The 15258-nt window shown below is 43.5% G+C and overlaps 1 protein-coding gene across 8 annotated transcripts in view; it reads left to right on the top strand.

Moving 5' to 3' along the window:
- LOC140186043 (DENN domain-containing protein 1A-like) overlaps positions 1–15258 on the top strand; it is a 630918-nt gene that overhangs the window by 522619 nt on the left and 93041 nt on the right. For all 8 annotated transcript variants that reach the window (XR_011882770.1, XR_011882769.1, XM_072239859.1 and 5 more), the window contains 2 exons: positions 3029–3085; positions 6021–6152. Coding sequence is in view for 6 of the 8 variants with exons in the window: in XM_072239859.1 (XP_072095960.1) it covers positions 3029–3085; positions 6021–6152 (189 nt within the window). In the remaining 2 variants the exon portion in view is untranslated. The remainder of the gene's footprint in view (positions 1–3028; positions 3086–6020; positions 6153–15258) is intronic.

Below are 15258 nucleotides of genomic sequence, written 5' to 3'. Positions count from 1 at the left end.
AGCCTCAGAATTTTCTTTTGGAGAACATTTCTTTCCTGTTCGGTTCTTCACTTGATTCATTCTGTTCCTCCAAGGATAATTTGACCATATTTAGCAATGCCTGTGTCAAAAAAGGTAGAAATATTTTAGGGGTTTTAATTTCAACCTTGTCAGAGTTTTGGCACATTATCAGAATCAGGTTTATTATGATGAAGAGTCTTGGACCAAAATGTTGACTCTTTATTCCTCTTAATAGATGCTGCCTGACCTGCTGAGTTCCACCAACATTTTGTGTGTGTTACTCTGGTTTGTTATCACTGACATGGGCCGTGAGGTTTGTTGTTTGCAGCAGCAGTACAGTGCAATACAAGTATAATATAAATTACTATGATTGCACATTGCACATTTAGACGGAGACGTAACGTGAACATTTTTACTCCTCGTGTATGTGAAGGATGTAAGAAATAAAGTCAATTCAATTCAATTCAATTTAGATCACTAGCTACTTTATTGATCCCAAAGGAAATTACAATGTCACAGTATTATTACAAGTGCACAGATATATAAATATTAGAAGAGAAGTAAGAAAGAATAAAAAAAGTAAGTTAGCTTAAAAATAAGTTGTACAAGATTTACAAGTCAAAGATTACAAGAATTTCAAGATTTCTGAGTTCTCACTGATAAAAATGGTAGTGCAAGAATGACCATAATATTATACAGTAATGGGTGCACATTCACACCGTCCAGATAAGAAGTGATGGTAGTATTGCACAGCTTGTCTGCGATAGCAGGGTGTGGTAAACAGAGCTTAAACAGAGCTCTGGTAAACAGAGGTTAATAACAGCCTAACAGAAAGGGGTCATCACTTCTCCAGCTATAGGTTTGCTAATTATCGAGCCTAATGGCTGAGGGAAAGATTGACCTCATATAGCCCTCTTTGGAGCAGTGCAGTTGTCTTAGTCTGTTACTGAAAATGCTCTTCAGTTCAGCCAAGGTGGCATGCAGAGGGTTAAAAACATTGTCTAGAATTGCCGTGATTTTCCAAAGGGTCCTTTGTTCTACCACAACCTCCAGTGTGTCCAGTTTGACTCCTGTAACAGAGCCAGCCTTTCTAATCCATTTATTGAGCCTGTTTGCATCACCCAAGGTGATGCCATTGCCCCAGCACACCACCGCATAGGAGATTGTACCAGCAACAACAGACGGGTAGAACCTGTGAAGGAGAGGCCTGCACACTCCAAGGGACCTCAGTCTCCTCTGGCCCTTCTTGTACACAGCTTCTGTGTTGGTCCTCCACTCAGGTCTGTCATCCAGGTGCAACCGCAGGTACTTCTAGGTCCTCACCACATCCATGTCCTCACTAAAAATAGTAACAGGGAGCAGTGCAGCCTTGGTCTTCCTCAAGTCCATCACCATCTCCTTTACTGATGTAGAGCTGCAGATGATTCAGCTTGCACCATTCGACAAAGTCCTCCACCAGGGTCCTGTATTCATCCTCCCATCCTCCCTTTATACACCAAACTATTGCTGAGTCATCAGAGAATTTCTGCAGATGACATGACATGGCTCAGTGTTGTTTCTGAATTCCGAGGCATATGGGGTAAACAGGAAGGGAGCCAATACAGTCCCTGTGGGGCCCTTGTGCTGCTTACAGCCATGTCTTATACATGAATTTTGCTGTTCCCTTTCCACCAATACTCACTCAGACAACTTGTCCAATTTATAACTCCTAAATAGGGGATCCTCATTGGTTAGATGATCGATCCTATCTTCTCCTAGCCTCTGACGTGGGGGTTCTTCCTCACAATGGTGGGTCTCTTGAGAGATTTATTCCTGATAGCACAATTGAAGTCTCCACTTTTATATTTGTTCCTTACCAATTCAAATACTGCATTCCAGTGTCATAGGCTATAGGTCATGGGTCTGACCTTTAACACCTTTTTATTGGCTCTGCTCAAGGCCAGCATCTATTTATTACCCTCTTCCCAGCAAGTGACAGTTGGTAATTTATGGCTCTTTGTTCTCTTCAGTAACCAGCTCGAATCACTCCAGGCACTCACAGATCCCAACACTCACAAACCTGTATGTTATATTCACCTCACAAATAACCTATCATTTGGAAATTATCTCTAGTCCACCAGGTTACCTGAAGCAACATTGTGTTTACTTTAAAACAGAAAGAAAGTGAAGCAACTTCATCTCACAAAATAGAGGATGTAAAACAGTTGCACAATATGGCAGCTTCCATCTCCAAGCACATGACGGGGACAAAGACAATGGATCTATCTGCTTCCATTGTCCTTGACCCATTTGAGTTTGACATTTCCTTCCATATTTTAAATCCACCGTGGCCAAATCATGGATTCTTTGCTTGTTCAGAAATCTGATAGTGGAGGGGAAGAAGATGTTCCTAAACCATCGAGCACGTGTCTTCATTGTAAGTGCAACAGTATTACAATGTCAGAGGTTAGAGATCAATTCCAATGCCATCTGTAAGGAGTTTGTACATTCTCCCCACGGACTGTGCGGGTTTCCTCTGGGTGTTCAGGTTTCCTTCCACATCCCAAAGACCATAAGACCCTCGAGTCTGCTCTGCCATTCAATCATGGGCCGATCCAATTCTTCCAGTCATTCCCCGCTCCCCTGCCTTCTCCCCATACCCTTTGATGCCCTGGCTAATCAAGAACTGTGCCAGTTAGTAGGTTATTTGGTCATTGTAAATTGTCCTATGATTAGACTAGGGTTAAATTAGAGGTTGCTGGGCAGTGTGGCTCAGTGGGCTGGAAGGGTGTTCCCCGCGGCATCTCCAAAATAAATAAATAAATGGACAGACAGATAGATAATAAATAAGTGAGCACGTGTGAACTATTTATTAGTATTCAGAAGTTCTTGGTTCTTCCTTCGAACTTTTTGCAACTCCTGTTTTCTGTTAATGCATTGTACCGAAACAGCTGAAACAGGAATGGCTTAATGGGAAGGCTTGTTACTGTTGGAGGGAGATGAAGTCTAATGAAGTGGTTTTAACTTGAATTCTCTTCTGCACTTCTAGGCAAAGGACCATGCGAAAATGGGAATAAAAGAGGTGAAAAATCGTTTGAAGCAAAAGGTATTTGATTTATTTTTGGTGCTGCAATAAGTACTGAGCCATTAAGTATATTATCTGATCAATGTGGAACTGCTTGAGGCATTGTTGTGAGTCCACTTGAAAATGCATTAACAGTGACGATACTGAGTGGGCTTTTTGAAAAATGTGGAGAGATGGAGAGCGTCTCTTAACCCAAAAAGGTTGTATTGTTTCTTTCTGGGCTCTAGTCTGATATTGGCTCAGATGGTTAAAGCACAAGTTAGATGTTGAGTGAAGGTTTTCCTTTAATATCCCTCCTTAACCTCAACCTCATGAGCATTGCTGCTGTAGCATTCTCCAGAGTTCTGTTTGTTGTGTTACTGAACTTCCTGGCCTACTTGAGTGTTGCTGCCAATTAGTGACCAATTCAATATTCAAAATTGTTTAATGTCATTTCCAGTATACAGTGTAAAGGAGAACAAAATAACTGTTACCCAGATCCAATGCAGCACAAAAAAAAACACAATAAGAAAAAGGATCCAATAATAATCAAAAGACACAATAAATATAAATAGAAACAAGAGAAAACCTGCAGATGCTGGAAATCCAAGCAACACACACAAAGTGCTGGAGGAACTCAGCAGCCCAGGCAGCATCTATGGAAAAGAGTACAGTCGACATTTCGGGCCAAGACCCTTCAACAGAACTCCTCATCTTTTTTTCTCCAGTCCTGGTTCATTGCCACAGATGGCTCTGGAAGCCAAGTCATTGAGTATATTTAAAACAGAGGTTGAGAGGTTCTTGATTAGTAAAGATGTCAAAGGTTACAGGAAAAAGACAGGAGAATGGAATTGAAGAGAGGTGATAAGTCAGCCATGATGAATGGTGGTACAGACACGATGGGCTGAATGGCATTATTCTACACCTATTTCTTATGATCTTCTGGTCCAAAAATTATAAACACAAAAGATTCTGCAGATGCAGGAAATCCAGAGCAACACTCACAAAATACTGAAGGAACTCAGTGATTCAGGCAGCATCTATGGAGAGGAATAAACTGTCAACGATTCAGGCCAAGACCCTGAACAGTTGATGTTTTAGGCCGAGACATTTCATCAAGACTTTAAAGGAAGGAGGACATTTCCCCTCACCTTCTTATTCTGGCTTCTTCCTCCTTCCTTTAAAGTCTTGATGAAATGTCTCGGCCTAAAACATCAACTGTTCATTCCTCTCCATAGACGCTACCTGACCTGCTGAGTTCCTCCAGCACTTGTGTGTGTTAAGCCAAACCTCTCTGCCAGTGTTATACATAGATAGTCTGAAGTAAATTCTTTGATTCTAGTATACAGAAACTTTATTTCATGAGAATTGCTACATCTTTCTCAATCATCCATTGGAAATTCTGTCAAAAAGAATCCCTATTCTCATTACTTCAGTAAAATAGAGACTTAAAATAAACAATAGTCAAATTAGCAGTAGTGCAATCACTTGAGTCAAGTTTGATGTTCTCTTAAGGGGTTGTCTATTGCTGGGCACTCAAGTGGCTGTAGAGGCTGATCCAGAATCCACATATTCTGGCCAGATCTCACAACCCTGCACCCTTTGCCACTTGCTGATCGCCACTGGGCTTAACCTGGGACGTTAGGATAGATTCCATTAATGGAGAACGCTTGTGTGTAACTTTGTTTAACATGGGGTGCTGATACATGGACAGACACCCCACGGTCCTTGATATATCAGGATCAGGGTCCAGTGGCATCGAATGCAAGGTAACTGGAGTCCCTGCACTGCTGTAGCCTTCCTCCGCCGTCACTGCCGTTGTGATATGTCATCATCTTCCACCAGCTGCACCATTGAGGTCTGGGTTAGATTGCTCCTTGTCTGGACCTCACCCTGACCTTGCCACGAGTGACTGCCGGGAGCTAAGCGTCAGATGGCTAAACTCCAGACGGCATTGCTCTTGGGATCTCAGGAACTCGCAAGCCTCTCCATCACAACAAGGTGATGATCCTCGGAGAAGAATAACCAAATATCATGAGAACAGATCAGAACCTTCAAATCAGATGGAGCTCCTGGATGATGCGATTAAATCCTTGCCTATTCATTAGTAGCCCAGGTTAACTATCACCAGTTTTATCCATTTAGAATGATCTACTTGTTTTAAAACTGTGGGAGATTTTGATGCAGCTCACTTTTAAAGCAAGCACAATTCAATTCTAGTGAAAAATCTCCTTCCTCATGCTCCCTTGATCCTGACAGCTACTGAGACATTCAGGACTAATTTTCATCTGTTGTCCACACCAATCATGAAGAGAACGATGTGACAGGTAACACCTATATTGCTACTCTTGGTCATACAATGGTGATAACTGAAAGTATATTTATTTATTTAGAGATACAGTGTGAAATAGGCCCTTCCAGCACTTAGAGCTGCGCTGCCTAGCAACCCACTGACTTAACCCTAGCCTAATCACAGGACAGCATACAAAGACCAATTAACCTACTAATTGTCTTTTGACTGGAAGAACATTAGGGCACTTGGAGAAAACCCACACGAACACAGGAAGTAACATACGAACCTGCTTGCAGAGGACACCAGAATCAAACTCTAAACTCCAATGCCTTGAGCTGTAATAGCGTCACACTAACCAATATGCTACCGCGGGATATTTTATCCTCAGTCAGAACTAGCAGAAGATGTGTCTGATTCTTCCCTGCACAGTGACTATCGCTGGATTGCAATGAGAGATGTAACTCTTTGATTAATGAATTGTTTTTCCCTATTTTACTCTCAGGGTTCTACAGGGTTGTGTTGCAATTGGTATGTCACTCACTGATTTATTGGTGTGTGCGTATAGCTTGCGTTTCTAACATCAGAACATGTAGACAGCTGTTCCCTGCAGCGCTTCCTTCATGTCCCGTGTCCCCTAACCACAAATGGTCCTGCAAATGCAAGTCACTTGTGTCTGTCTTGCAGGAAATGGCAGAAAATGGCTACTCAGTGGCGGGAGACAATGTCCAGCATAAAGGTATGGCATCCCCTCTGTCTGAGAAGAAGGAAGGGAGACAGCGAGACGACCGGCGGCCGATAACCATGCATTTTGGGCAGGTATGTAATGGCCAGTGTGTTTCCTTTTCATTGAGCGCTTGTCTGTTTTGTTTGTTTTGTGGAATGTTTATACATAAATGAAGTAAGTTTGCAGGTGACATCACAGATAATGGAGAAGGTTGTCCGGGTTACAATAAGGCACAGACAGGATACAGAGCTGAGCTGAGAAATGGCAGATGGAGTTCAATCCCTAAAAGTGTGAAGTGATTCACTTTGGAAGGTCAAACTTGAAAGCAGAATTCAGGGTTGATGGTGGAATTCTTAGCAGTGTGGAGGAACAGAGGGATCTCTGGGTCCAAGTCCACAAATCCCTCAAATTTTCAGAGCAAGTTGATAGGATAGTTAACAAGATGTATGGTGTATTGGCCTTCATTAGTCGGGATTTCCTGACAAAATCCTTGCATCATCAAGCTTTCTCCTTTGAAATTGCCAGAACTGTTTATTTGGTTATCCAGACTTTCTCTTCCTTGTCAGAAAAATGAACTAGTTATGTCGTGAAGAGTTCGGGACATTATTTGATGTTATTATTTAAAAATGGAATCTCTTATTTTTGGGGCTACGATTAAAAACAGAACCTACAATGTGCTTCAGGAGTCTTTGAACAGTTTTAAAGATTAATACAGAATACTGGAGGCACTCAGCAGAGCTCAGTCCTGATAAAGGGTCCCTGCCCGAGACAACAACTGTTTGTTTCCGTCTGTGGATGCTGCCTGACCTGCTGAGTTCCTCCAGCATTTTATATGTGTTGTGCTGGATTTCCAGCATCTGCAGAAAACCTTGTGTTTATGATTTGTAGTTTTAAAGATCAGGTTTTAGAATGACCGGTCTAAAATCCCAGTTAAAAATTGGAAGGATTGTATGGAAAATCATGTCAACACTGAACTGTGAACACTCTCTAGAGCAGGGGTTCCCAATGTGGTTTCTACAGACCCCCTCAGTTAATGGTAGGGGCCCATGGCATAATAAAGGTTGGGAATCTCTGTTCTCGAGTTGGCAGCTATGGTAGCATTTCGTTGGTTATGCACCGTGTCGTATGAAGTGGGTGATCATGGTCTTTCCATGACCATGATTGTTCTTGGCAAATTTTTCTACAGGAGTGGTTTGCATTTTCCTTCTTCTGGGTAGAGTCCTTACAAAACGGGTGAACCCAGCCATTATCAATACTCTTCAGAGATTGTCTGCTTGGCATCAGTGGTCACGTAACCAGGAATTGTGATGTGCACCAGCTGTTCGTACGACCATCCACCACCTGCTCCCATGGCTTCACATGACCTGGACAGGGCGACTAAGCAGGTGCTACACCTTGCCCAAGGGTGACCTCCAGGCTAGTGAAGGGAAGGAGTGCCTTACACCTCCTTTGGTAAAGACGTATTTACATCCCACCGCCTTAAGCAGTGCCCATCATATATTGAAGCAGGATATTAATAAAGTAGTAGCCACAAAATCTTGATTTCTTTGATGCTCTTGGTACCAGGAATAGTGGAACTGGCTTAGATGGGAATCTTGGTCAGCATGGACCAGATGAAGTGATGGGCCTGCTTCTGTGCTGGTTGACTCTATGTTGCTTCACTGGAAGGTGCAGCACATATGTGTGAGAAAATGTTGGTCTTCAAGTGTGGCAGAGATACTCCCATGATCCTGTTAGATACTAATGTCTGTATTTTGAAAGGATATTGTCCATATTCAGGTGGCAAGGTGGAAATACGTCTCTACCAAAGGAGGTGTAAGGCGCTCCTTCCCTCCACTAGCCTGTACCTTGGGCAAGATGTAACACCTGCTTAACCCCCCCCCCCAGTTGAGGGTTACGTGCAGCCATGGGAGCAGGTGGTGGATGGCCGTATGAGCAGCTGGTACATATCACAAGTCCTGGTTATGCGACCACTGACAGCAGGCAGACAATCTCTGAAGAGTTTTGATAACGGCTGGGGTCACCCATCTTGCAAAGATACTACTCAGAAGAAAGCAACGGCAAACAACTTCTGTAAAAAAACTTGCCAAGAGCAATCATGGTCAAAAGACTATCATCGCCAACACGGCACAAAATGATGATGATGATTGTCCATATTCCTTTGTACTTTTCTTACAATTTAGAAAGTGGCCTTTAGGCCTACTGAGTCTGGTAGCTCTTAGAACAATCCTACCAATCCCATTCCCCCAATTACTATCCTATAACCTTCTCTTCCTTACACATCCATCAACTCTTCCTGATTCTCTGACCACTCACTGTACCAGCCAGTTTGACGACCAATCAACATGTCTTTGGGATATTGGAGGGAACTGGTATAGTGAGGGAACATCCAAACACCCCACAGACTGCACTAGAGGTCAGGATAAAACCCTGCTCCCTGGAGCGGTGAGGTGGATTGTTGAAGTCTGTGATTGCGATAGTGGTGCTGTCTTTGCATTTGTGCATTTTAAATAGCCTGGCGAAAGGAGCCCTTGTGAGGAAAGATAGCACATGCTGCAATGCTGGATTTAATTTGTTTTTTCATGGGTATGGATGTTGCAAGTTGTGCTGGTACTTATTGTCCATCTTTGCTTGTTTCTGAAGTGAGAAAGAAATTAATTGGAAATAATTTGGAAAATGTGTATCTTGGCTGGTTGATGGTTGGGTTGAGTTGTTCTCTGATCTTGGCAATTTAGTTGCAAACATTTTGTCATCATACGAGGAAACATCTTCAGTGCACTGCTAATTGTTGTGTCCTCCCAGAGCTTGGCCTTTATATACTTATCAACCAGCCGACTGGTTGTCATTATGGAAACTCATTTGTGGTGTAGGAAGAAAGTCTGTCCCTTATTGGTTGTGTGGCAACCTTCATGTGTTGTGATTTGGAATTTTGTCTGCATTGGCTCATAAATAGGATCGAGGTCTACGAGTCTGTTCACAGTATTGTTAACAGAAAACCACGCTTCTAGAAACTCTTTTGTATGCTGCGTGTATGTTGCGCCATGACTTTCACTGATGCCCAGTTGAATTTGCGCCCCTTTGATCTTCATGGGCAGCGCCTAATAGGTAGAAATTAATTATGAACATCAATCCCTGGGTAGAAATTAATTATGAACGTAGATCTGAGACACATAGTGAACCAGATGGTTTGTAACAACAGTCGGTAGTTACCAAGACTTATTCAATTCTAGATTCACTTAATTAGTTGAATTTGACTTCCTCAGACTTATGGGAGGATTTGAACTTCAAAGTTCAAAAGTTCAAAGTATATTTTATTCTCAAGGTACATATATATCACCATATATAACTCTGAGATTCATCTTCTTGTGGGCATACTCAATGTCTATAGAATAACAGCTATAACAAAATCACTGAAGGACTGGCCATCTAGGTCATTCAACCAGAATGCAGAAGACAACAAACTGTGCAAACAGGAAAAGAAGAATTAATGAATTAATTAATAAGCAATAAGTATCGCAGACATGAGATGAAGAGACCTTGAAAGTGTTTCTTTGAGTTGATGGTGTACTGCTGTGGCTATTAAACTCATAACTGAACCACTCTACTGTCATAGCTTTCTATATTGATGTTACACTGGTGAACAGACTGTTGACAGATCAGATTTATTTATTTATTAGATTAGCTCTATTAGTTACATCTACATCAAAACGCACATCATTTCCGTTAAAGACCAACATAACCTAGCGGTGTGCTGGCGAGCAGGCAGCACGTGTCGCCACATATTTCATTGCCAACAAAGCATGCCCACAATGTTCATCAGAATAACATGCAGTCAACATACAGTATACAACAAACAGCAGCAGCAAAACAAATCTGTTTCCCACCACTCCCTCCCAATCTACACACACAGATAGGCCTCCAACGCAGGACAGATTACCACTTGGCCTCTGACCTTCAGGCACTGGGCCTAGACTCTCAGAATCAAGCCTTTGGCCTCTAGACCTGCTGACCCAGGGTCACCAACCTTTGGGTTTTGAACACTGAACCCGTTAACCTCAGTCTTCGAACCTCCAGGCTCAATGCTCATGGCCTTCTGACCTCAGGACCTACCAACTGACCTCGGCCTCCAATCCTGGGACTTGCTAACTTTGTACCTCCAACCCCAGGAGTTGCTGACCTCAGAGATCATCAGCCCTCATTCTTGGGGCCTCATAGACCTCAGACATCTGTCCTCAGGGATCGCTGGCCTCTGACCTTGGGAAACTCCTATCTGAAATCTGACTTTCATTCCTCTTATTTACTGCTACTGACCTCTCACTTCCCTCATCCCTATCGCTATCACTAATCTGACCCCTAACATCATATGCTGTCCATCAAAACCATCCCAACAAACCTAAAAAAACTGATTTCTCAGCCTGGCAGATCCATAGATGGTGTGAACTGCCTCAGCCTGAATGCAGTTGAGCTTACATATTGCTGCTGCTTTCAGTTCAGGCAGGTGATGACAATTCTATTTCACTCCTGACTTGGGAACGGTAGATGGTGGAAACTCAGAACGTGACTCACCTGTCCCAAATGAGCGGCTACCCAGCCCCTGACCTCTAGAAACATGCCAGCTACGTGCCTGGTCCTTGTGAGGTTCTGTTCTGCAATTACCTCTTGGAAGCTGTTGGTGGAAAATGTCGCCTAGTTGATGCCATTGACTTTCAAGGGGAGGAGACCAAGTGCTCTCCTCTTTTAAATGGTAATTATCTGATACCTGCTTGCCGCAAATGATATCTCCCAAATCTAGTTATTCCACCATGCAGGCCTGACGACTTCATTATCTGAGAATTATGCATGCTAAAAATCCAAAAGGTGCCTGAATTCACATTCTTCGTTATTTTCTTTTTACTTGTTTAAAAACGATGCATCATTTTATACACGGGAAAACCTGAAGACCGGGCAGTGGCTGAAAAAGTTCTCCTAGGACTGCAGGCAAAATGCATCAAGCTTGTCGTTGTGTTGAGTGCTGCAGGTTCAACAGGGACTTAGTACACTCCACATAAAAATAGCTCTTGCAAGAGGAATGTGAAGATTGGTGTGTCTTATTATCCAGGAGGAGTTTTAATTGTTGGGGGAGTGTGGAAAGAGAGCGTAGCTCCTTGGCCTGAAGTAGATGGTTTAATTTATTTGGGGCCAGCTATTGGCGACAGCGTCAACAACAGTTATTTATACCAAGCCATTAACATCTTTTCTCATTATAGACTGTCTAAGTATATCCAGTATTTCTTGCTCTTATTCCATCTCAAACACGAGGAAGTCTGCAGATGCTAGAAATTCAAGCAACACACACAAAATACAGGTGGAACGCAGCAGGCCAGGCAGCATTTATAGGAAGAGGTACAGTCGATGTTTCAGGCCGAGACTCTTTGTCAGGACTAACTGAAAGAAGAGATAGTAAGAGGTTTGAGAGGGGGAGGGGGAGATCCAAAATGATAGGAGAAGACAGGAGGGGGAGGGATGGAGCTAAGAGCTGGAAAGTCGATTGGCAAAAGGGATACAAGGCTGGAGAAGGGAGGATCATGGGACGGGAGGAGAGGAGCACCAGAGAAAGATGGAGAGCAGGCAAGGAGGGAGAAAAAAGAGAAAGGGAGGTGGGGGGGAATAAATAAATAAATAATGAATAAATAAGGGATGGGGAACACCTATGCTCTGTCCGCCAGAGAAAGCAGGATCTTCCGTTAATGCCCTTCCTCCCCTTCTTACCCCATCCCTTATATTTATTTATTCCCCCCTTTTTTTCTCTCTCTCTTTTTTCTCCCTCTGTCCCTCTCACTATAACTCTTTGCCTGCTCTCCATCTTTCTCTGGTGCTCCTCTCCTCCTGTCCCAAGATCTTCTTCCTTCTCCAGCCTTGTGTCCCTTTTGCCAATCGACTTTCCAGCTCTTAGCTCTATCCCTCCCCCTCCTGTCTTCTCCTATCATTTCGGATCTCCCCCTCCCCCTCCCACTTTCAAATCTCTTACTAGCTCTTCTTTCAGTTAGTCCTGACAAAGGGTCTTGGCCTGAAACGTCGACTGTACCTCTTCCTAGAGATGCTGCCTGACCTGCTGCATTCACCAGCATTTTGTGTTTATTCCAGCTCTCCAGTTTTTGCATGTGTTGTGCTTTTAAGAATCAGAGTCAGGTTTACTATCACTGACGTTTGCCATGAAATTTGTTGGTTTGTGGCAGCAGTACAGTACAAGACATAAAACACAACGTAAGTTATATTAAGAAACATATTTTAAAAAATTAACTGAGCAGTGGGAAAAGAAAGCAAAAAGAATAGCGAGGTAACATTCACGGGTCCATTCAGAAATCCGGTGGAGAGCTGTTGAGTGTTGGTCTTCAAGCTCCGGTACCTCCTCTCTGATGGTAGTAATGAGAAGAGGGTATGTCCTGGGTGGTCGAGGTCCTTAATGCTACCTTCTTGAGGCATCGACTTTTGCAGCTTTTTCTGACCTTGTGCATTGGCGCCTTCACGCCAGATGATGATGCAACCAGTTAGAATGCTCTCCACGGTTCATCTGTAGACATTTACTAGAGTCTGTGGTGAAATAATGAAGTTTCTCCTGAAACTCCTAATGTCGTATTGTCGCTGGCAATGTCTTCCATGTGATTGCATCAGTATGTTGGGCCCAGCATACAATCTTTGAAATATTAACACCCAGAACTTGAAGCTACATACCCGTTCCACTGCTAACCCCTCAATGAGGGTGTGTGTTCCCTCGACTTTGGCGAGGTAAGTGGGTAAGTGGACTTAGTTTTTTCCTTGCAGTTTTTTTTTTGAAGAATAGAGAGCATGTCTATAGGGCTAGTACTTTGCTCTGGGTGTCAGATGTGGAAGTCCTGGAAATCTTCCAGTCTCCCAGTTGGCCACATCTGCGCCAGGTGCACCGAGATGCAGCTTCTGAGAGACCGTGTTAGGAATCTGGAGCTGCAGCTTGATGACCTACTGCTTATTAAGGAAGGTGAGCAGGAGATAGATAGAAGCTACAGGGAATTAGTCACCCTGAGGCTGCAGGAGTTAGATAAATGAGTGACTGTCAGGGGCGGGAAGGAGGAGATAATAGAGAACACCTCTGTGGCCATCCCCCTCAGTAATCGTTAACCCGTTTTGGATGCTGTTGGGGGGTGGTGGGGTGACCTGATAGAGGATGACCATGGTGATTGGGTCTCTGGCATTGAACCTCAGAAGAGAGAGAAGAAGATGAGGAATGTGGTAGTCATAGTGAGAGAAACAGGCAGGAGGTTCTGTCAGCCTGATAGAGATACCCGCGTGGTGTTTTGCCTCCCAGGTGCCAGGGTATGGGATATCTTGGATCCGGTGCAGAGTATTCTGAAGGGAGAAGGTGAACAGCCTGAAGTCTTGTTATACATTGGTACCAGTGACATAGGTAGAAAAAGAGAGGACCCCTGAAGAGAGAATTCAGGGAGTTGGGTAGGAAGCTGAAAAGCAGGACTTCCAGGGTAGTAATTTCAGGAATGCTGCCTGTGCCACGTGTTAACAAGCGCAAGAATAGCATGATCAGGCATATTAATGCGTGGCTGAGAGACTGGTGTAGGGGGCAGGACTTCGGGTTCCTGGCTCATTGGGGCCTCTACTGGGGGAGGTACGTCCTATACAAAAAGGATGGGTTACACCTGAATTCAAAGGGGTCCAGTATCCCAGCAGGCAGGTTTAATAGGGCTGTAGGGAGGGTTTAAACTAATTTGGCAGAGGGATGGGAGCTGGAGTGATAGGGCTGAGGAAGGGGAAAACAGAAATAAATCAAAGATAGCGTGCAACAGAGATAATAGAAAGGACAGGCAGGAGATGAGGCATAATCACGGCCAGTGGGATGATTTACAGGGCAATACAGGTGTGGTGCAGTTAAAACAGAAAGCAACAAACACTGGACTGAAAGTGTTATATTTATATTTGAATGCACACAGCAAAATAAATAAAATGGACAATCTTGAAATTCAGCTACAGATTGGCAAATATGACGTTGTGGCCATCTCTGAAACTGGGCTAAAGGATGGCTGCCATTGGGAGCCTAATGTCCAAAGATATACGGTGTATCGGAAAGATAGGTTAGTAGGCAGAGGGGGTGGTGTGGCTCTGTGTATAAGAAATAATATTAAATCACTAGAAAGGGATGACATAGGATTGGAAGCTGTAGAGTCTCTATGGGTTGAGTTAAGAACTGGCAAGGGTAAAAGGACACTAATGGCAGTTGTATACAGGCCTCCAAACAACAACTGGGATGTGGATTACAAATTACAGCAGGAGATAGAAAAGGTGTGTCAGAAGGGCAATGTTATGATAATCATTGGGGATTTTAGCATGAAAGTGGATTAGGAAAACCAGGCTGGTACTGGCCCTTAAGAGAGAGAATTTGTAGAATGTCTAAGGGATGGCTTTTTAGAACAGCTTGTAATTGAACCCACTAAGAGATTGGCTGTGTTGGATTGGGTGTTGTGCAATGATCCAGAGGTGATATGAGAGCTTAAGGTTAAGGAACCCTTGGGGAACAGTGATCACAATATGATCGAGTTCACTTTGAAATTTGAGACGGAGAAACTAAATTCCAATGTGTCGGTACTTCAGTGGAATTGAACCGGATGAATGGAAAATTACAAATGTTACTCCGCTATTTAAGAAGGGTGGGAGGCAGCAGAAAGAAAAATATAGACCTGTTAGCCTGACATCAGTGGTTGGGAAGTTGTTAGAATCGATTGAGATTATGGTGTACCTGTAGGCACATGACAAGATAGACCAAAGCCAGCGTGGCTTCCTGAGATTAAAATCCTCCCTGACTAACCTACTGCAATTTTTTGAGGAAATTACAAGCAGAGTAGACAAAGGAGATGCAGTAAATGTGGTGCACTTGGATTTTCAGAAGGCCTTTGACAAGGTGCCACACATGAGGCTGCTTCGCAAGACAAGAGCCCATAGAATTACAGGGGTGTTACTAGAATGGGTGGAGCATTGGTTGGTCGGCAGAAAACAGAGAGTGGGAATAAAGGGATCCTATTCTGGCTGGCTGCCGGTTATCAGTGGAGTTCACAGGGGTCGGTGTTGGAACTGCTGCTTTTTACGATGTATGTCAATGATTTGGATCATGGGATTAATGGATTTATGGCTAAATTTGCCGATGATACAAAGATAGGTGGAGGAGTGGGTAGTGTT

The sequence above is a fragment of the Mobula birostris genome, chromosome 22, assembly GCF_030028105.1.
Source record: "Mobula birostris isolate sMobBir1 chromosome 22, sMobBir1.hap1, whole genome shotgun sequence".
NCBI lineage: Eukaryota > Metazoa > Chordata > Chondrichthyes > Myliobatiformes > Myliobatidae > Mobula > Mobula birostris.
The sequence above is the reverse complement of the archived record's forward strand: the minus strand, read 5'-3'. Positions and strand labels throughout refer to the sequence as shown.